This window comes from Phyllobates terribilis, unplaced genomic scaffold (genome assembly GCF_046119375.1).
Source record: "Phyllobates terribilis strain yellow unplaced genomic scaffold, ASM4611937v1 Scaffold_7__3_contigs__length_470593459, whole genome shotgun sequence".
NCBI classification, from domain to species: domain Eukaryota; kingdom Metazoa; phylum Chordata; class Amphibia; order Anura; family Dendrobatidae; genus Phyllobates; species Phyllobates terribilis.
The window spans coordinates 273445794-273468158 of NW_027362767.1; the positions used below are offsets into that span (position 1 = coordinate 273445794).

At 55.0% G+C, this 22365-nt stretch overlaps 1 protein-coding gene across 8 annotated transcripts in view; it reads left to right on the plus strand.

Moving 5' to 3' along the window:
* The first annotated feature begins 1796 nt into the window (after positions 1–1796).
* The window catches only part of VAV2 (vav guanine nucleotide exchange factor 2), a 77337-nt gene continuing 56768 nt past the window's right edge, over positions 1797–22365 (plus strand). For 3 of the 8 annotated variants that reach the window (XM_073640790.1, XM_073640786.1, XM_073640789.1), the window contains exons 1-2: positions 1799–2342; positions 11543–11659. In XM_073640790.1, coding sequence (XP_073496891.1) covers positions 2139–2342; positions 11543–11659 — 321 coding nt within the window. In that variant the 5' untranslated portion in view covers positions 1799–2138. Of the gene's footprint in view, positions 2343–11542; positions 11660–22365 lie in introns of all 8 variants that reach the window. The other 5 variants (XM_073640782.1, XM_073640783.1, XM_073640785.1 and 2 more) reach the window with 4 other exon arrangements.

Here is a 22365-nt window from a genome sequence, read left to right on the forward strand (position 1 = left end):
ACACGCAGGTCTAGGGCTCCGGTCAGGTGATGCGGTGCAGCTCATAGGGGATGACTTGTGACACCAGACGAAATGCAGTGGGGCCCATAGTGACACAAAATGCGCTGTGTCTTATCGGTTGGCGACTGGCAGGTGGAGTCATGTGACTTGTGCCGCGGCTAGAAGTATTACTGGGGCCCCTGCGTTACCTGAGGACAGGCTCAGACTAGCCCCCAGGAGAAACCTCCGCTAGGCCTCTGTGATGGAGTACTGATGGGCAGGGTTATTACACTGAATTCACAATATTCAGAAAAAGGAAGAATCTAATCATTCATTACACAAGCTCGCCAAGTTACTATTACATAGAAGGAAATGTACATTTGAGTAATAGGGTCAGGTTATTTTCGTATGTAGCTGAACAGTGGGCCCCAGGAATCAATGTTCCTGGTGGGCTTTTGCCAACCCAGTCCGACATTGGCTGAGAGCCCCATGTCTGCAAGAAGAAATTAGATTGTAAGTTCCGCCGTCGAGTGAGCTCCAAACATGGAAGCGCCTCATGTATGGTCTGGATGTCCGAGGAAGGCACAGTGACATCCCAGGAGAGGCGCGGCTGTTGATGACAGACAGACGCGGTCTCCTGATCTCCAGATTCCCAGCCTTGACCCTGGTCCGAACACGAATTTGAAATGCCAAACAAATTCGCTCAATGCTACACCTGATCGCTGACCTCTCTTCTCCCGTTCCCCAGCCTCTCTCCTTTTGATCCCTAGTCTCTTTTCCTCTTAATCTCGGGCCTCTCTCCACTGGATCTCCAACCTTAGTCCTCAGGATTTTTGTCTTCCCTGCGGACTCTTCTTCCATTGTTCGGCCTCTTTCATCCCTCTTCATCTCTTGGCCTCTTCTCCAACCGACCTCCGGGCCTCTTCTCCGTCCAACCTCCGGGCCTCTTCTCCAGCCGACCTCCGGGCCTCTTCTCCAGCCGACCTCCGGGCCTCTTCTCCAGCCGACCTCCGGGCCTCTTCTCCGTCCAACCTCGGGGCCTCTTCTCCAGCCGACCTCCTGATATGAGACATCAGCCGCAGTCACAGTGAACTGTAAAATGATGATACTGTCCAAGTTATCTGTATCAGTTCCTTCAGTCTCAAAAAAAAAAAAATCACAGACGCCTCAAATGTTTACGAACAGGGCAAAAAAGTGCCCGATTCTTCCAGACTGTCCTGGAATTTCTGTCCGGTTGGCAGCTCTGGTCTATTGGCCTCTTCTCCTCCCGATCTCCGGCCTCCCCCTCCTGCACTGACAGTTCATCTGTAGCCCCGCCCATCTATGCAGCCCCGCCTTCTTTGCATTGTGCGCGCGCTCCTGGGCTGTCCACGAGGTCGCGCATTGAATCACAGCAGAGAGCTCCGGGAAAGAAGAGCCGGGACCTACCGCCGTACCGTGCAGACAATGCGGGAACCGGGAGCAGAGTCCTGCCGACAACAATAGAAGACCGAGAGCCGACACCAAGGGAGCCAAGGACCCCGGAACACCGACAGTACAGCCCGACACCCGGGCTAGCGCGCCCCTGCCACCCTGCACCCGGGCTAGCGCGCCCCTGCCACCCTGCACCCGGGCTAGCGCGCCCCTGCCACCCTGCACCCGGGCTAGCGCGCACCTGCCACCCTGCACCCGGGCTAGCGCGCCCCTGCCACCCTGCCCCCCCGGCTAGCGTGCCCCTGCCACCCTGCCCCCCCGGCTAGCGTGCCCCTGCCACCCTGCCCCCCCGGCTAGCGTGCCCCTGCCCCCCCGGCTAGCGTGCCCCTGCCACCCTGCCCCCCCGGCTAGCGTGCCCCTGCCACCCTGCCCCCCGGGCTAGCGTGCCCCTGCCACCCTGCCCCCCGGGCTAGCGTGCCCCTGCCACCCTGCCCCCCAGGCTAGCGTGCCCTTGCCACCCTGCGCCCCGGGCTAGCGCGCCCCTGCTCCCTGGCTAGCGCGCCCCTGCGCCCGGGCTAGCGTACTCCTGCCATGCTGGACCAAATATACAATTTCCCCTAATATACGCAGCGCTCATAATACACCCCCAGCTACAAAGTGCCCCCTATACATAGACTGCAACTTGACCCGTGTGCCATGCGGTGCCCTTCCGTGTGATCTGCCCCTGGAGGTATTGTGCTGGCAGCATGGAGGAGTGGCGGCAGTGCGGCCGCTGGCTGATAGACAGTAAGGTGTTGCCTCCGGACCACCGGGTGGTGTGGCCCTCTGCAGTGGTCTTTGACTTGGCTCAAGCTCTCCGGGATGGCGTCCTGCTGTGCCAGCTACTCCATAACCTGTCACCGGGATCCATTGACCTCAAGGATATCAACTTCAGGCCTCAGATGTCTCAGGTACGGGTGGGGGGTGGGGGGGCTCCTCTTTGTGTCTTCGGCCTCATGGTTGCTGCAGAGTCCCTGTGTCTAGTCTGTTTCAGATAACTGTTCTCTTGTATAACAGCAATGGATAGGACAGCACTGCTTATCATCCGGGGATAAATGAGTTAATGGCGATGGACTGGACAACGATGCTTATCTGGGGAGAAATGGGTTAATAGTAATGGACGGGACAAAGACGCTTATCTTCTGGGGAGAAATGGGTTAATGGCAATGGACAGGACTATGACACTTATCCAGGGATAAATGGGTTAATAGTGATGTGACACTTCTTATCCGGGGGTAAATGGCGATGGATAGGACTGCGACGCTTATCATCTGAGGATAAATGAGTTAACAGTGGACAGGACTGCAATGCTTATCTGGTATAAATGAGTTAATATTGATGGATGGACCCTTGGAGAGCAGGGTGACTGCCCCTGGAGTCACAGTAATGGCGGCCTTGGTGGGGGAGTGGTCGCGGTCCTACCACTTTCCTTCCTTGCACTGTCGCACACCTGTCACTTGATGCAAATCGCTCTCACTTCTGTATTTATGGTCCTGGTGATTGCAGTGAGTGTACAGTGTCATCGCTGCTGCGTCCCTGGAGACGTTACCAGAGGGACCTCATGGATCCATGTGGCCGGTGGTTGCCCCTCTGGCTGCCATATTGGATTTGCTCTCACTTGTGTTGTGACTTTTGGCTGAACCTGACATTCTTGTTTTGGTGGTATCAGTTCACCATCCACGCAACATTCTTGCTCCTCCTCCCTGAGGGTCTCCTGCATAGTGGCGTAAGGGGAGGAGCTGTACGGTTACAGGTGATGGGGTGGAGCTTTATCTGTAGTGGGGCTGCAACCCGCCATATTGGTGCTAATCCAAAACCAGTAGACACTAGTAGTACTGGTGTCTGATCGTCAGTCATGTGACTGGCCAAGCGCCTCTACTTAATCACAACCACAAAATACTGCACATCTTTATCTCTGGGGGTTCTGGTTCTCATTGAGGAGACACTGCTTAAGGCAATGCTCCACGGGAATAATATGCAAAGTTCTACACCTGATGTAAGCATCCTACACTTCTGAGTTTTACATTGTAACAAACCGACAAGACAGAAGAATTTAGTACCATGTGTGGCTTACACAGATACATTGGAACAAGCCCTCAGCTGTGAGGTGACAGAGTAAGGAAGCTTATTTGGCTCTTTTCCATTCATTGATGACAGGCGGAGACCTAGAGAATGGTGAAGACTTATAACAGTGATATATGAGGGATTCTGTTATATAGAGGTATCTTCCCCCACCGCTGGTTTCATCATGGAGGTCGGATGTTGATTCACTGATGGGCGCCGCTGATTTTTGCTTGTTCCCTGCAGGAGATCTCGTCACTTCCAGATGATCAAGGAAGGAGATTGTCCGGTATCAGTCTCGCTCTTCGCCGCCGCTCTTTTCTCCTGCGGTTTCCAGCAGATCGTCTCCGTCTCCGCTAATTCTCTGTGATTTGCCACAGACGATTCACCCTTCTTATTCTCATACGATTTTTATTTTTTTCTGCTTTGATGCGAGAAACTCAACAAAGCAACAAATGTAAATGTCATGTATCTGTCACCTCATCGCTGAGCGATCATCAACCTGCGATCTCGGCGAGTTCACCGAGGCGTGAGGCAGATACAAGCTCGTCAACGGAAATAGGTCCCCTTGTGTTTAATGGAGCGCGAGCTGCTATTCTCTGGTATCAGCCATTACACTGACACTGGGGGTGTGGGAGAGCATTGCCGCTTCACTGCGGTGCGAGCTTCCCCCACTTTCTGCAGTTTCTGGGTTGTCAGATCTGTTGGCCGCCGTGGGTTCAGGTTTGGCCGGGTGCTGTTGCCATGGAGAGAGTCTGGGCACGGCGCCAGGGTGAGTGCTGCCATGTGTAGCAGTTGGTGCAGATGCCAGGCTCGGGGTTGGCGCTGTCAGTGTTGTATTATGGGATGTGGGCGCAGCGCTGTGATTTCGTTGCTGTAACACCCCTGCTGCTTCATGCCGTCAGTGTCACACAGGCTGCCAGCCATTTATTTGCCATTTATATGTGTGTCTTTCCAGAATTAAGGAAAAATGACTCAACATCTGGACAGAATCTGCCGCTTGCGGGTCAGGACGGGCGATCGGACGGGTAATTACTGCTCACAGCAACATCTGGGGCCGGGAAAGCGGCTTACACCCGACATCGATATGGGAAAGTCATTAACCGTTCGTGTCATGTGGAATTAGGCCCAAATCCGATAAACTGCGGCTCGTGGTCCTGCGGGTGGGAGAGTGGGTACAGCTTTGTATTTAACCCTTTGCACTTGTCCACATCACTTTTGGTTTTTTGCTTTCACAGTAAGAGAATGGTGGACATAAGTGATGAGCTGTGTTCAGTCTGGGTACCCTGGTTCATGAAAAGATGCTAGAGCTGCCCTGTCCCCATGCTTCACCCCTGCAGGTACAGTCCCCTACTTGGCGCAGATCCATAGTGAAGAGTAGAGCTGGCATGTATTCTGTTGCCCCAGTCCCCAGGGAGTTAGTCACCGCAAGTTATTAGTGTCTACGTATAATGAGGGTACGTGGCGCCATTCGTCAGCAGGTTCACACCACTGATTGATTGTCACTTTTAATTGCTGAAATGGGAAATAATCGATTCCAGAGATGGTTATAGAAAGGCTTGTAGGTGTGACGCTGCCAATTGTTCGCCATCTTTACATCAGAGATTGTCTTGCATATAAAACCTCTCAGATACAGCAGTGACGATACATGAAGAAATACGGAGAAAAAGCACCTCGTGGCTGTATATGGTGTCGTCGTGGTGGGGCGAGGACGCTGCCGATTATGCGGCTCTCTGCTGCCTGATTGGACAATTCAGGACTGTAGTGACGGCAGGTGGCCGCTCGCTCATATTTTCCGCACTCACAGTAATGATCCGTGGCCATAACATACAATGGGTTTATTGGGCACAGATGATTTTCCTTTTCATTGTGGGCTGCGGGCAGCTGGCATCCTCTGGCCTGGCTCCGTGCCCTCTGGTGGACAGTAATGGTCCGTCCAGCTGTGTATGGCGGCTCCGATGTCCTGTGCTCCACAGCCGTGGAGATGTGTTTCTGGCCATACTCCTCTCCAGTCTGCAGCTCTGACGATGGAGCAGACTGTCCAAAACTACAAAAGTGTGTGCCCCGACCGTAGTACGGTCGCCCTCTCGGCTCCCGACCCTCGTGCGGTCGCCCTCTCGGCTCCCGACCCTCGTGCGGTCGCCCTTTCTGCTCCCGACCCTCGTGCGGTCGCCCTCTCTGCTCCCGACCCTCGTGCGGTCGCCCTCTCTGCTCCCGACCCTCGTGCGGTCGCCCTCTCTGCTCCCGACCCTCGTGCGGTCGCCCTCTCTGCTCCCGACCCTCGTGCGGTCGCCCTTTCTGCTCCCGACCCTCGTGCGGTCGCCCTCTCGGCGCCCGACCCTCGTGCGGTCGCCCTCTCTGCTCCCGACCCTCGTACGGTCGCCCTCTCTGCTCCCGACCCTCGTGCGGTCGCCCTCTCTGCTCCCGACCCTCGTGCGGTCGCCCTCTCTGCTCCCGACCCTCGTGCGGTCGCCCTCTCTGCTCCCGACCCTCGTGCGGTCGCCCTCTCTGCTCCCGACCCTCGTGCGGTCGCCCTCTCTGCTCCCGACCCTCGTGCGGTCGCCCTCTCTGCTCCCGACCCTCGTGCGGTCGCCCTCTCTGCTCCCGACCCTCGTGCGGTCGCCCTCTCTGCTCCCGACCCTCGTGCGGTCGCCCTCTCTGCTCCCGACCCTCGTGCGGTCGCCCTCTCTGCTCCCGACCCTCGTGCGGTCGCCCTCTCTGCTCCCGACCCTCGTGCGGTCGCCCTCTCTGCTCCCGACCCTCGTGCGGTCGCCCTCTCTGCTCCCGACCCTCGTGCGGTCGCCCTCTCTGCTCCCGACCCTCGTGCGGTCGCCCTCTCTGCTCCCGACCCTCGTGCGGTCGCCCTCTCTGCTCCCGACCCTCGTGCGGTCGCCCTCTCTGCTCCCGACCCTCGTGCGGTCGCCCTCTCTGCTCCCGACCCTCGTGCGGTCGCCCTCTCTGCTCCCGACCCTCGTGCGGTCGCCCTCTCGGCGCCCGACCCTCGTGCGGTCGCCCTCTCGGCGCCCGACCCTCGTGCGGTCGCCCTCTCGGCGCCCGACCCTCGTACGGTCGCCCCTGGTGCAGTCGCCACCTCGGTCAGTTGGAGAGTATGATGGCGAAAACTATAACTCCCGGCCTGTCAAAATAAGCCTCAGTTATCAAGAACTGACCTGTTGGCCATAGCAGCCAATCACCATGCAGCTGCTGAGGTAAAGTGAAAGCTGTGTTGTGATTGGTTGCTATTGGTAACCACTTTACGCTACTGTTGAAGTTAATGCTCCAGAGTTACCAATGGGGAAGTTGCCGTAGGGCAGATCCATCAACATGGCATTTGCAGTATGAACGATAATCAACACTCACCAGGGATGATATCTGCTACTTTTCTTGTCACCATGACCGCCATAGGTTTGAAAATGTGCCATTTGGAAATATTGTGAATTTTAATGGTTTTGCCTCTGGTAGACCATGTTCCTTCCATCATCTGTGCTGCTGTTATAAAGCTTTACGATTGGTGACCGTTTCCTCTCCATGCCTCTTTTGTGTTCCTGGATGGCCGGATGATGGGAGTTGTTATCTTGGTGTGGCTGCTGGTCTGAGCCACCTCTGCCGGGAGGATACGCTGTAGTTGGGGTCATTGTCTTCAGTAATGGAGTCATATGTGGGGTCGGTGTGCCGTGGATTTCCGTCGGGAGCCACTGGCGCGGATTATTAAGTTGTCACTATCCAGGGGGCGGGGGGTCACATGTGAACGCTAGGGTGGTCTTACTGTCTCCCCCAATTGTCAGTATGTCAGTGGTCCTCTTATCAGCATGACAGCTGTCTGACAACCATAATCATCACTATTACTGCCCCTGCAGCGGTTGTCAGAGGCCATCTTGGCTGCTTTCTGTGTGCAGATAATCGTGCTGTTTATCCCATTGGTCGGGTCAGGAATGTTTATCTGTTCCACTTCCTCAGCTCCGCCATTGTCTCCAAGCAACCGGCGCTGCTCCGATGGCGTTACTGATGGTGTCGGAAGCAGGATGACGGTGACTGATCTTCTGATGACTGCTGCTTTGGGCAGTGAGCCAGGAAACATGGACCCCGGCCAAGTCTGCTGTGTGGGCCTTCCCGAAAACCCTGCCGTCCAGGAAGCGGAGGATCCGTGGGCGGAGTTCTCCCAAATATCCTCTCAGCTGCCTGGAATTCCCGGGATTTCTCATTGGGAACGCGCCGTTGTCCTGTTAATAAGCGGCTTCAGTGCGCTGCTTATCTCCTCACACATCGGTAATTGTTCGAAGATGGCAGATGATCATCTGTAGAAATGGTGCAGGATTTATCGCTTTTTTTTACATATGGCGGCGTAAACGGGCAGTTCTGAATACTGTGATGGCGGTCGGTCATGTATGTGTGCTACAACCCTCATTTATCCTGATTTCTCTTGTCCCGGCTTCGCTGTGTCCTGTTGGCGAGGGGCAGAGATCGCTTTTGAGGCGCAGGGTAAAGGTCGCCCGTCATGGAGGCCGCTGCTGCTTGCTCACATATTTTTTTTAAGCTCTTCCTGCTCCACCGGTTGCAGGGAAGATTCCTCTGATGTCAGTCATCTCCTGAGCAAAGTTCACAGTTTTTGTCTCTGTAGCAATTTTCCTCGTATTTCCTGATCTGATGAATGAGAAGTGCAATGCAAAGGTCACCGAGAGCTCCCTGAAATTCAGCACACTTCTCTCCTGAAATACTCTGTGCTTCTGGACACCCTTCTTGTTCCACAAAATATCTTTATTGCCTTGCATGATCAGCACGCTCCCCTCCTGAAATCCCCCGTGCTGCTGGGAATTCCGCCCTATTTACTACATAGATGTTACCTTCTTACAGTTTGATCCACACCCTGCTCTCCTGAAATCCTCTGTGCTGCAGTCTACATATATAGATATTGTCCAGCTCAGGCAGCGGGCTTGTTGTTTATCTCGTTATATTAAGCCCCCTGCACTGTGAGAATAGCCGGTTTATAATGATCCCATCCTTCCCATAATGCACTGCTCCCCGCTCATTAGTAAGGCCTTGTGGATACAGTAGGACTAATCTCGTACTCGGCAGTTAATGCACCCCCTGCGCGGCGCTGGAGATTAGCGGATTAGAGACCTCCACTTTTCCGTGCTCTGTGATTTTACCAGATTTTGTTGTGAATTAACTCAAGGACAAAAAAGATGAAGAAAAAAAAAAGGCTTTCATTGGTTCTGCAGCAGGAGGCTGCGTTGTCTGTCACTTGCGAATGGAAAATGTTATAGACATCCCCAAAATATTACTTTTCTAACTTTCTAGCATAGTTTTCAACATCTCTGCTTTCTTTCAGTGAGTGCAAACCGTAAATCCTGTCCTTATCCTAGTCCTGCTCTCACAGCTGCAGGATAGATATTATTATCTAAACAGGAAAGGGTTCTTTGCAGTCAGAGCAGTCAGACTGTGGAATGCTGACCACAAGAGGTAGTGATGGCCGACACTATAACAGCTTTTATATAAGGGCTGGATGATTTCCTCGATACACAGAACATTGTGGGTTACAGTTAAATTAGGGACAAAATGTACAATTGTTCGAGGAAGGTTCAATGTGGTGGGCCTAGGTCTTTATTCAACCTATGTAACTAAAGTATGTAGGATAGTGGACTGTAACGGATGATGGGGGTTGTGTCTGCAGGAGGAGGATTAGAGACTCCTCCAGTGATTAGGATGAATCGCTAGAGAATGTGAGAAATCAGGAGAGTACAGAAGTTTGATTTCCAGAGCTGCAATCCTTCATAGTGCAGAGCTGTATCTGAGCCCAGCATGTTTCTTTCTCAGTGTTCCTCAGTCATTCTCCCCTCTGAACAGCGACATCGATTTTTATATTTGTCCTCATTCAACTCGATTGATTATATCAGAGGACGAGCGCCAGAAAAGGAACCACATATACCCTGAACTAACAGAGAACTCTGCAGATAGGTGCATTGTGCTCCAGTCACACCCAGAGCTGCGGTCACTATTCTGCTGTTTCAGCATGTCTTATCCTCCAGTGACACCTAGAGCTGTGGTCACTATTCTGCTATTACATCGTGTCTTATCCCCCAGTCACCTCCAGAGCTGCGATCACTATTCTGCTGTAGCTGCAGTGTGAGGTCTGTGCCCGCTGTTGCTCTGGTATGTAGTGAGGGCCTCCTGTGGCCGGAGCGTTATACGATAATACGGTTGTGGTGCACGTGTTTGCTGTCGGCCCGCTGTCTCTCCAGATTTTGATTCTGCAGTGTCTCGGCATCTCTCGGGGCAGAACAGCTGTAAACTGTCAGATCTGTAATCCACTTATAATAAGAAGATAAAACGGTGCGGGGTGGGGGAATGAATTATTCATCGGTTGCAGCGTCTGCCCTCAGCCGGACTCTCCTCCTCTGCTTGGCTGGGAGTTGTAGTTCATAGGTTGTAATAATAGGACGGTGACCTGCAGCTTCACTTCAGCCACAGGAGATTGTCTTGGGACTATGAAACGTTTGGGGCTTAGTTTTTCATTGTGGTTCCTTTTGAGGTCCTGCCTGACCTTGTTGACCTATGACCTGACCCTGGTGACCTGTGACCCGCCTCCACCTCGTACTGTGTGCTTCAAATTTCTGGGAATTTTTCTGTGTATGTAAATCAGCCTGCTATTGTGGGATGTGACCGCCATGGTGCCGCTGACATCACTCCTGCTCAGTGACCTTTGAACCTGCCACTGGTTTCTCTGTAAGGCATCTTTTTCAGGAACTCTTCTTCCTGTAGGTGAATGCAAACATTAATTACATCTAAAGGCTGAATATGTCCTGATCTAGTCCTGTTGTCACCGCTGAGGGCTTGTTGCAGTGTGTCAGTGCAGGAGTCCACACTGGATACAACTGCAGCAGATCCTCAGCTGTCATGTAGGTGCAGCCCTTTGTCCTGCACCACTCTTTGTATCGGTGAATAATTAATGAGGCTGAGTGCTTCAGCAATATTGACAAGGGGCTCTCTCTCCCCCCCCCCCCCCCCCCCCCCCGGACGCTGCTCCCATGGGAGTGTGGTATGATTACTGTCCCTATGTGTCACCATGTAGCCTGGCTTTAAATATTCTCTGCTTGCTGTCAGTGAATAAAAACATCCTTGTGAAAACCTGTCCTAACATGATGCCTCTCAGCGAAGGCTTTGTTGTCCTCTTCTCCTGCTCTTCAGACTGTGCTGACACATTGTAACAAGCCGCCCCTGCAATGTGAGGATTTCGATGTTCTCGGTCCTGATGGGGTCGGTTTGGTGCTGAGTGTTTGGATCCTGGCATCTGCTGCCCCTGACACTGGCACTGCTCCCTGCGTCTCCAATTCGAGAATTTCAGGTTACCTGCTGGTCATTTGCTGAATTATTCATGGGGCGCAGTTCTGAGGCTAACACATGTCTGTGCTGTGGGAACGCGCCCTTCTCTCGCTGGTCAGCTGACCACGCACATTATTTATATCTGCTCCCCTTCCCTGGATCTCCTCAGATCATTTGCATTTTCATCTTTAGACCTGGAGGAAGTTTTCACTTCCTATATATTTAACCCTGTGCAGTCTGGTGGAGATTCAGCTGGTTACAACGCTGTGGGGACAACTACTCCCAGCAGTGCAGAGCTGACTAGTGCTGACCTCAGGTCTTATAGTGGATGGTAAAGCTATAGTTGGGAGGCACCAGTTCAGCAGCAATATGGTGGGTTTATAGCCTCCCCCACAGCCCCCTAATGTCCCTCAGCATACTCCTCGACCACTGGACCCCGACACATTACTGATGAGCTGCACCCCGTGATAATATCCCTGCCCGGCTGGAACATACGCACTGTTATTATGTCGTGGTATTTCTGCTCAGTGACACTGGAATGATGGTGGCAATGGTGAAGGATGAAAGCTCATGCTGGGTGTTGTAGTCTCAGTACTGAGGCCCTGCTGGCTGCCGCAGTCTCGGCGCTGTATATAATGAGTATTAGTCATCTGTTTCCTGATGTGGAGTGGGGGACCCATGGCTCTACTGGGTGTTGTAGTCCTCTAACCACTATCTTCTTCTCCCGCAGTTCCTCTGTCTGAAGAACATCCGCACATTTCTGAAGGTTTGTCACGATAAGTTTGGATTACGGAACTGCGATCTCTTTGACCCCTTCGATCTCTTCGATGTCCGGGACTTTGGGAAGGTGAGTGACTGCTGCTGCCTGTCCGATCCTGTGCTCTGATGATTACAGGGTTAATTGGAGTGTCTGCAGTGTAAGTCACTTTGAGGGGCCCCAGGGGCTGCTGTGGGAGGCCCGGAGGCCATGTCTGTACACCCCCTCACTGACTTCCAGGTACACAACACTGCTGTTAACCCTTTCATGTCTTTTTTTTTTGTAATCGAAGCTTCATCATCATAATGAGAAGTTCTGCAACTTTCAGACAGAATTTTTTTCCCATCTCAGCTTGCTGTCAATGACTGGAAGCATTAATCATTTATATCCAAAGGCTAAAACTCCATCTAGACCTCACAGCTGCAGTATGCTACAATACAGACCTGACAAAGTGCCGCCCGTGGGCCACATCCGCTCCAGCCTGCAGATCAAAACAGCCAAAGGACTGAAACGGTGGCCCATTGGCCGCACAATGCACTCCCCCGGCCACTGCATATAGGGAGGCTATGTGGGGCTCGCGCTGTATGTAGGGAGGCTATGTGGGGCTCGCGCTGTATGTAGGGAGGCTATGTGGGGCTCGCGCTGTATGTAGGGAGGCTATGTGGGGCTCGCGCTGTATGTAGGGAGGCTATGTGGGGCTCGCGCTGTGTGTAGGGAGGCTATGTGGGGCTCGCGCTGTGTGTAGGGAGGCTATGTGGGGCTCGCGCTGTATGTAGGGAGGCTATGTGGGGCTCGCGCTGTGTGTAGGGAGGCTATGTGGGGCTCGCGCTGTGTGTAGGGAGGCTATGTGGGGCTCGCGCTGTGTGTAGGGAGGCTATGTGGGGCTCGCGCTGTGTGTAGGGAGGCTATGTGGGGCCTGCGCTGTGTGTAGGGAGGCTATGTGGGGCCTGCGCTGTGTGTAGGGAGGCTATGTGGGGCTCGCGCTGTGTGTAGGGAGGCTATGTGGGGCTCGCGCTGTGTGTAGGGAGGCTATGTGGGGCTCGCGCTGTGTGTAGGGAGGCTATGTGGGGCTCGCGCTGTGTGTAGGGGGGCTATGTGGGGCTCGCGCTGTGTGTAGGGGGGCTATGTGGGGCTCGCGCTGTGTGTAGGGGGGCTATGTGGGGCTCGCGCTGTGTGTAGGGGGGCTATGTGGGGCTCGCGCTGTGTGTAGGGGGGCTATGTGGGGCTCGCGCTGTGTGTAGGGGGGCTATGTGGGGCTCGCGCTGTGTGTAGGGGGGCTATGTGGGGCTCGCGCTGTGTGTAGGGGGGCTATGTGGGGCTCGCGCTGTGTGTAGGGGGGGGGCTATGTGGGGCTCGCGCTGTGTGTAGGGGGGGGCTATGTGGGGCTCGCGCTGTGTGTAGGGGGGGGCTATGTGGGGCTCGCGCTGTGTGTAGGGGGGGGGCTATGTGGGGCTCGCGCTGTGTGTAGGGGGGGGGCTATGTGGGGCTCGCGCTGTGTGTAGGGGGGGGGCTATGTGGGGCTCGCGCTGTGTGTAGGGGGGGGGCTATGTGGGGCTCGCGCTGTGTGTAGGGGGGGGGCTATGTGGGGCTCGCGCTGTGTGTAGGGGGGGGGCTATGTGGGGCTCGCGCTGTGTGTAGGGGGGGGGCTATGTGGGGCTCGCGCTGTGTGTAGGGGGGGGGCTATGTGGGGCTCGCGCTGTGTGTAGGGGGGGGGCTATGTGGGGCTCGCGCTGTGTGTAGGGGGGGGGCTATGTGGGGCTCGCGCTGTGTGTAGGGGGGGGGGCTATGTGGGGCTCGCGCTGTGTGTAGGGGGGGGGGCTATGTGGGGCTCGCGCTGTGTGTAGGGGGGGGCTATGTGGGGCTCGCGCTGTGTGTAGGGGGGGGCTATGTGGGGCTCGCGCTGTGTGTAGGGGGGGGGGGGCTATGTGGGGCTCGCGCTGTGTGTAGGGGGGGGGCTATGTGGGGCTCGCGCTGTGTGTAGGGGGGGGGGGGGCTATGTGGGGCTCGCGCTGTGTGTAGGGGGGGGGGGCTATGTGGGGCTCGCGCTGTGTGTAGGGGGGGGGGGGCTATGTGGGGCTCGCGCTGTGTGTAGGGGGGGGGGGCTATGTGGGGCTCGCGCTGTGTGTAGGGGGGGGGGGCTATGTGGGGCTCGCGCTGTATGGAGGGGGGGGGCGGCTATGTGGGGCTCGCGCTGTATGGAGGGGGGGGGGCGGCTATGTGGGGCTCGCGCTGTATGGAGGGGGGGGGCGGCTATGTGGGGCTCGCGCTGTATGGAGGGGGGGGGCGGCTATGTGGGGCTCGCGCTGTATGGAGGGGGGGGGCGGCTATGTGGGGCTCGCGCTGTATGGAGGGGGGGGGCTATGTGGGGCTCGCGCTGTATGGAGGGGGGGGGGGGCTATGTGGGGCTCGCGCTGTATGGAGGGGGGGGGGGGGCTATGTGGGGCTCGCGCTGTATGGAGGGGGGGGGGCGGGGCTATGTGGGGCTCGCGCTGTATGGAGGGGGGGGCTATGTGGGGCTCGCGCTGTATGGAGGGGGGGGCTATGTGGGGCTCGCGCTGTATGGAGGGGGGGGGCTATGTGGGGCTCGCGCTGTATGGAGGGGGGGGGCTATGTGGGGCTCGCGCTGTATGGAGGGGGGGGGCTATGTGGGGCTCGCGCTGTATGGAGGGGTGGGGGGGCTATGTGGGGCTCGCGCTGTATGGAGGGGTGGGGGGGCTATGTGGGGCTCGCGCTGTATGGAGGGGAATGTGTGCATACTTAATTCTGCTCAATATTAATTGATACAATTAATATTAATATTGAGTAAAATTAATTCCAGCTTATTGGTTCGGCCTCCACAACAGTCAGTGTCTCTTATGTGGCCCCTTGGGAAAATGAATTGCCCACCTCTGCTACAATATATCAGTGCAGGTAAAAAGGCAGAGAGGTTGTGTGTTACTGATACATTGTAACAAACCCTCAGCTGCGAGCAGGGCCTGGTCAGTGCAGTCGCTGACATGTTTGTGGCAGGGCTGTGGAGTCGGTAAGCCAAACCTCCGACTCCTCAATTTCCATGACACCAACTCCAACTCCGACTCCACAGTCCTGGTTTGTTGGTCCATGTTCTGCAGAGTGCAATTTATTGAGCAGTGAAAATGTGATCAATATAATGAGATGGGAGGGACAGGCCTGCTGTTAACACCTTAATGAATAGACCTGGGTTACCCGCATCTTGCTGACAGTTTTGATTACTAACCAGCAGAATCGTGATTGCAGCTCTGGATGTTTACTGAGTGTCACATGCGGCAGTCCCTCATTTTTTGCCTCTCTGTGAAACTGCAGCAGATTTTCTTTGTGCTGGGATGGCGTGGCTTTGTGTCAGTGCACCCCCCCGCCCCAGTCACACACCAACGCCTGGCTCCTCACTCGCATTAACAGATGCTCTTGCTCTGATGAGCTGCAGTCTGCTGTGCTCACCTTCATCACTGCACACAACTCTTGGACCAGGTGTGAGGGCGGCCGGCGGCGTATCTAAGCCAAGTACCTCCCGGGCTGTAATACATCGGGGCGCAGGGGGTTGCTCCTCTGCGCACCCTGGGGTTGATGGTTTGTGGACCTAATGTCCTGCTTTTGTAGCCGCCATTGTAGCATCTCTGGGACCCTGAACGTCTTTGTCTTACTCCTGTGATTGACTGCAGCGCTTCTCTTTTGCTCCCTCAGCCCGGGCGTCTCTTCCTTGGGATCTATGAACCCGGGAGCTCTGGATGAGCAGAGCGGTGTGCAAGGCACCAGTATCAGCAGATGTGACAGGCGGGATAACGGGGGAAGGGTGATGACCCTCATTGAGCAGATGTGACCCCTGATCCCACCCCCCTCCCCTCCACTGCACTCTGTGTTATTGGGTTGGCCTTGATTTGCGATAATGACTACAAGTCCTGGGTCTGCTCCATCTGCACCTGTCACACAGAGGTCACTTCCCGATCCAGCGCTGGGGTCTTTTGGTGCCTGCAGTGCAGGGGCGCGTTAGACCCCATTATCGAGTGTGGGCGGTGACACTATGGTGCTTGGTTCTGAGCCACGGTGCCGGTCTTCATCCAGCTTTCCTAGGCACGCGCTCATCAGATATCAGTGACAGAACGGCAGGACAGAAACAACATTGCCTCATCCGCACGTGATCTCCTCCTGTGCTCAGCTTTGGATCCATGACTGACCTCACCTGATGGGACATGTAGTGCATCAAGCTCCAATGAGACGCAACCTGTATTCCTCTGGTGCAAGAGGACGACTCTTCTATGTGTGATATATAGCCAGTGTGAGGGGTCTGCAATACCCTTATAATAATAACGGGAGGCATATTTCATTATACCACACCTGTCATGTTACCGGGGAGGGGATTATTTCCGACCTTGGCCGTGGAGGGGTGACTTTGCCCCCTGTGGATGGCCCCTGACCACTATATCCTGGGCACTGCTGAATTGGCAGTGAAGCATTTAATATCCTGGTCTCCTGCTACTTCCACCATTCTGTCCAAGGACACCATCTCTGTCCCCTCACCCCTGGCTTATGTCTTGTTTCTACGTCACCATGAGAACAGTTCACCCCAAAATCTGTGATTTTTTTCCTCTTGTCTGGTCTTTCCCCCTCTGCTGGTCTGGATGTGGTGCGCGGTCTCACGTGCTGTGCTCTTAGCCCTCATAGTGCGAAGGAAGAAGTGAGACGATAAGAACTGTGCGAAGGAAGGGTATGATGGTGTTGAGCGGCAATTATCAGGAACGTGCCCGAACGTGTCCTGCATGTTCTTCCTTGTATGAAACCATGTATGTGCCAGAGGTCGGAGGAAAGTTAGGTGTTGACCCTATAGATAATTCCTCAAAATATCAAGCCCTGTCCTCCTGCATTATCTGTCATGTGACCCTCCTTCTGCTTGCGTTTTATCAGATGCAGTGCCGCATTGTAGCGAGAAATCCTGACATCACCAGAACCACCACCTTCAGAGACTGCAGGATTTCCCGCTGACTTTTCAGACAGAGGTTCTGGTGACGTCAGGATTTCCCACGATTGCTGCAGGCTAAGGTTCTGGTGACGTCAGGATTTTCTATGGTTGCTGTAAGCGGAGGTTCTGGTGATGTGAGGATTTCCCGAGGTTGCTGCAGGCGGAGGCTCTGGTGATGTGAGGATTTCCCACAGTTGCTGCAGGAGGAGGCTCTGGTGATGTGAGGATTTCCCACAGTTGCTGCAGGAGGAGGTTCTGGTGATGTGAGGATTTCCTGCGGTTGCTGCAGGCGGAGGTTCTGGTGATGTGAGGATTTCCTGCGGTTGCTGCAGGCGGAGGTTCTGGTGATGTGAGGATTTCCCACAGTTGCTGCAGGAGGAGGTTCTGGTGATGTGAGGATTTCCCGAGGTTGCTGCAGGCGGAGGCTCTGGTGATGTAAGGATTTCCTACAGTTGCTGCAGGCGGAGGTTCTGGTGATGTGAGGATTTCCCGAGGTTGCTGCAGGCGGAGGTTCTGGTGATGTGAGGATTTCCCGAGGTTGCTGCAGGCGGAGGCTCTGGCGATGTGAGGATTTCCTGTGGTTGCTGCAGGCGGAGGTTCTGATGATGTGAGGATTTCCCGATGTTGCTGCAGGCGGAGGTTCTGGTGATGTGAGGATTTCCCGAGGTTGCTGCAGGCGGAGGCTCTGGTGATGTGAGGATTTCCTGCGGTTGCTGCAGGCGAAGGTTCTAGTGATGTGAGGATTTCCTGCGGTTGCTGCAGGCGGAGGTTCTGGTGATGTGAGGATTTCCCGAGGTTGCTGCAGGCGAAGGTTCTAGTGATGTGAGGATTTCCTGTGGTTGCTGCAGGCGGAGGTTCTGGTGATGTAAGGATTTCCCACAGTTGCTGCAGGCGATGGTTCTGGTGATGTGAGGATTTCCCACAGTTGCTGCAGGCGATTAGTTCTGGTGATGTGAGGATTTCCTGTGGTTGCTGCAGGCGGAGGTTCTGGTGATGTGAGGATTTCCTGTGGTTGCTGCAGTTGAAGGTTCTGGTGATGTGAGGATTTCCTGTGGTTGCTGCAGGCAGAGGCTCTGGTGATGTGAGGATTTCCCACGGTTGCTGCAGGCGATAGTTCTGGTGATGTGAGGATTTCCTGTGGTTGCTGCAGGCGGAGGTTCTGGTGATGTGAGGATTTCCTGCGGTTGCTGCAGGCGGAGGTTCTGGTGATGTGAGGATTTCCCGAGGTTGCTGCAGGCGAAGGTTCTAGTGATGTGAGGATTTCCTGCGGTTGCTGCAGGCGCAGGTTCTGGTGACGTCAGGATTTTCTACGGTTGCTGTAAGCGGAGGTTCTGGTGACGTGAGGATTTCCCGAGGTTGCTGCAGGCGGAGGCTCTGGTGATGTGAGGATTTCCCGAGGTTGCTGCAGGCGGAGGTTCTGGTGATGTGAGGATTTCCCACAGTTGCTGCAGGAGGAGGTTTTGGTGATGTGAGGATTTCCCGAGGTTGCTGCAGGCGGAGGCTCTGGTGATGTGAGAATTTCCTGCGGTTGCTGCAGGCGGAGGTTCTGGTGATGTGAGGATTTCCCGAGGTTGCTGCAGGCAGAGGCTCTGGTGATGTAAGGATTTCCTACAGTTGCTGCAGGCGGAGGTTCTGGTGATGTGAGGATTTACCGAGGTTGCTGCAGGCAAAGGTTCTAGTGATGTGAGGATTTCCTGCGGTTGCTGCAGGCGGAGGTTCTGGTGATGTGAGTATTTCCCGAGGTTGCTGCAGGCGAAGGTTCTAGTGATGTGAGGATTTCCTGTGGTTGCTGCAGGCAGAGGCTCTGGTGATGTGAGGATTTCCCACGGTTGCTGCAGGCGATAGTTCTGGTGATGTGAGGATTTCCTGTGGTTGCTGCAGGCGGAGGTTCTGGTGATGTGAGGATTTCCTGCGGTTTCTGCAGGCGGAGGTTCTGGTGATGTGAGGATTTCCTGCGGTTGCTGCAGGCGATAGTTCTGGTGATGTGAGGATTTCCTGTGGTTGCTGCAGGCGGAGGCTATGGTGATGTGAGGATTTCCTGCGGTTGCTGCGGGAGGAAGTTCTGGTGATGTAAGGATTTCCCACAGTTGCTGCAGGCGGAGGTTCTGGTGATGTGAGGATTTCCTGCGGTTGCTGCAGGCGGAGGTTCTGGTGATGTGAGGATTTCCTGCGGTTGCTGCAGGCGGAGGTTCTGGTGATGTGAGGATTTCCTGCGGTTGCTGCAGGCGGAGGTTCTGGTGATGTGAGGATTTCCTGCGGTTGCTGCAGGCGATAGTTCTGGTGATGTGAGGATTTCCTGTGGTTGCTGCAGGCGGAGGCTATGGTGATGTGAGGATTTCCTGCGGTTGCTGCAGGAGGAGGCTATGGTGATGTGAGGATTTCCCACAGTTGCTGCAGGAGGAGGTTCTGGTGATGTAAGGATTTTCCACAGTTGCTGCAGGCGATGGTTCTGGTGATGTGAGGATTTCCTGTAGTTGCCTCAGGCGAAGGTTCTGGTGATGTGAGGATTTCCTGTGGTTGTTGCAGGCGGAGGCTCTGGTGATGTGAGGATTTCCTGCGGTTGCTGCAGGCGGAGGCTCTCGTGATGTAAGGATTTCCCACAGTTGCTGCAGGCGAACGTTCTGGTGATAATTTCCCGCGGTCACTGCAGGCGGAGGTTTTGATGATGTGAGAATTTCCCGCGGTCACTGCGTGCGGAGGTTCTGGTGATGTGAGGATTTCCTGCGGTTGCTGCAGGCGAAGGTTCTGGTGATGTGAGGATTTCCTGTGGTTGTTGCAGGCGGAGGCTCTGGTGATGTGAGGATTTCCTGCGGTTGCTGCAGGCGGAGGCTCTCGTGATGTAAGGATTTCCCACAGTTGCTGCAGGCGAAGGTTCTGGTGAGATTTTCCCGTGGTCACTGCAGGCGGAGGTTTTGGTGATGTGATAATTTCCCGCGGTCTCTGCGGGCGGAGGTTTTGGTGATGTGAGAATTTCCTGCGGGCGGAGGTTTGGATCTCTTTGCCATCTTAAGCTAACAGTGAATTTTAAGTAAAAAAAAAAAAGAAATTAAGTTTGTGACCCGGACTGCGGTGGGATGTGACATATTTGCCGCCATATTGTCCCTCTCCCTTGTGGACCTCTGTGTGGGAGAAGGGGCTTCTATGATGACCTCTCCTGCTTTAACTGATCCTCGCTGTCAGCCCCCGGGAAGATTCCAACAGAATCTTTATGACCTTTAATGTTAATTCTTTCACTTCATGAGGCTCATCCTGCCCCCAGGTGCCTTTAACTTTGTTGTGGTATGATGGGGGAAGTCATCCAGATAAGTATTACATTATAGGGGGGTGCAGCGCTGTTCTGTCTGTGTCAGGATGACGTGTAGTTGTGACTAGTGGGGTCTCTGGGCCATTCCTTGACAATGTGCGGAGCCTATATGTTGCATCAGGTACATCTTGGAGACTGGTCTGTTTGCACATTGTGGGGATGGGGGTCTCGTGTCTGAGTAATTACTGCTTTTATGTTTATTAATTGCGCGGCAGTATGGGTCGTTTATATGTACATGTTTTCTCCGTGTCTGCACTGTTTTGGGACTGTGACGCTGGGCAGAGCCATTGTACCAGGTCCTGATCTGTATGCAAGTGGCGTCTTGTGCCGCTTATTTCTGGATGCTATAAGTCGGCTTTTATTCTACTTCTGATGTGAAAAAACACCATTTATGAAACCTGGAATAAGTCATTCGCTGACTGTGCACAATTAGCCTCCAGGAGATGCTGTGGTGCCCCCCGCTTAAGGAGCGAGGATTCATGTAGTATTAATGAGAAGTGGCACAGATATTAGCTGCTTTTCTGTTATCACTCAGGACGCGGAGTCATCTGTGCTGGATGTGTCGCCACAGGGACGGCGCCATTCGTGCATGGAGACACCGTCACAACAGAATAGAAATCCGCTGTCAGATGGGGGACGACCCCCTGCGAGCACTATAATGGCGGTCATATCAGATATGTTCGGGGGGCCCAGTCATGGTGTGATGGTCACGCATTGCGTTATTCTTGGGGCCCAGTCATGGTGTGATGGTCACTCATTGCGTTATTCGGGGGGCCCAGTCATGGTGTGACGGTCACTCATTGCGTTATTTGGGGGGCCCAGTCATGGTGTGACGGTCACTCATTGCGTTATTTGGGGGGCCCAGTCATGGTGTGACGGTCACTCATTGCGTTATTCGGGGGGCCCATTCATGGTGTGACGGTTCCGCATTGCGTTATTCGGGGGGCCCAGTCATGGTGTGACGGTCACGCATTGCGTTATTCGGGGGGCCCAGTCATGGTGTGACGGTCACGCATTGCGTTATTCGGGGGGCCCAGTCATGGTGTGGCGGTCACTCATTGCGTTATTCGGGGGGCCCAGTCATTGCGTGACGGTCACGCATTGCGTTATTCGAGGGGCCCAGTCATTGCGTGACGGTCACGCAATTGCGTTATTCGGTTCGGGGGACCCAGTCATGGTGTGATGGTTGGGCACTGTTATTCGGGGTCACATTCTTATTCGGTGGGCCCAATCATAGTGTGATGGTTCGGCACTGTATTATTTGGGGGGGTTCAGTTTTTATCTTCTGATCCAGTCTCCACAGCGGCTCATTATCCTCACAATGCAGCCAGCGTTTATCAGGCGCTGCCCTGTTATCTCACTGATAATTAACCGCTCAGTAATAATACACGTCTCATTGTGCGGAGATGACAGGAAATAAGCGCGGTGGCATAATACAACACCTGAGCGGTGGGGCCTCGTCCTATTCATAGTGACTGCTGACAATGGAGGATCCGTCTGCATCTTCGCATCTACCGCTCACACCTGCTGTCTCTGTATAGTGCAGGATACCTCCACTGATGGCTGATAACAGAGAGCACTAGATTGATCAGTGTTGTCGCACAGGATGCTGGGATATGACTGTCCACTGTGCATAATAATCGGACCATTCCAGTGTATGGCTCCAGGAGGGGTGTGGTATATTGCAGATTGTTCCATGTGAACAGGGGTGGCAATGCTGCGCGGTCTCAATAACTGATTCTTATCTTCACCATTTCCAAACAGTTTTATGAATAAAGTCTTTGTTGGCTACATGGAGTGAAGTCAGAGTAACCTCATCCTCACCGCACCGACATGGCGACGCAGACCCCGGTGCCTGTCCTCACCGCACGACGGCGACGCAGACCCCGGTGCCTGTCCTCACCGCACGACGGCGACGCAGACCCCGGTGCCTGTCCTCACCGCACGACGGCGACGCAGACCCCGGTGCCTGTCCTCACCGCACGACGGCGACGCAGACCCCGGTGCCTGTCCTCACCGCACGACGGCGACGCAGACCCCGGTGCCTGTCCTCACCGCGCCGCAGGCGACGCAGACCCCGGTGCCTGTCCTCACCGCGCCGCAGGCGACGCAGACCCCGGTGCCTGTCCTCACCGCGCCGCAGGCGACGCAGACCCCGGTGCCTGTCCTCACCGCGCCGCAGGCGACGCAGACCCCGGTGCCTGTCCTCACCGCGCCGCAGGCGACGCAGACCCCGGTGCCTGTCCTCACCGCGCCGCAGGCGACGCAGACCCCGGTGCCTGTCCTCACCGCGCCGCAGGCGACGCAGACCCCGGTGCCTGTCCTCACCGCGCCGCAGGCGACGCAGACCCCGGTGCCTGTCCTCACCGCGCCGCAGGCGACGCAGACCCTTTATACAGAGATCTCTGTGATCCTTTATAATAAACCAGTAACATTATAGGATGTAAATGGAGTTATGAAGAGAAGAGGTTAAATGCCCCCTTCACCACCCCCCCTCATTCTTCTGTGGACCCCCAGCGA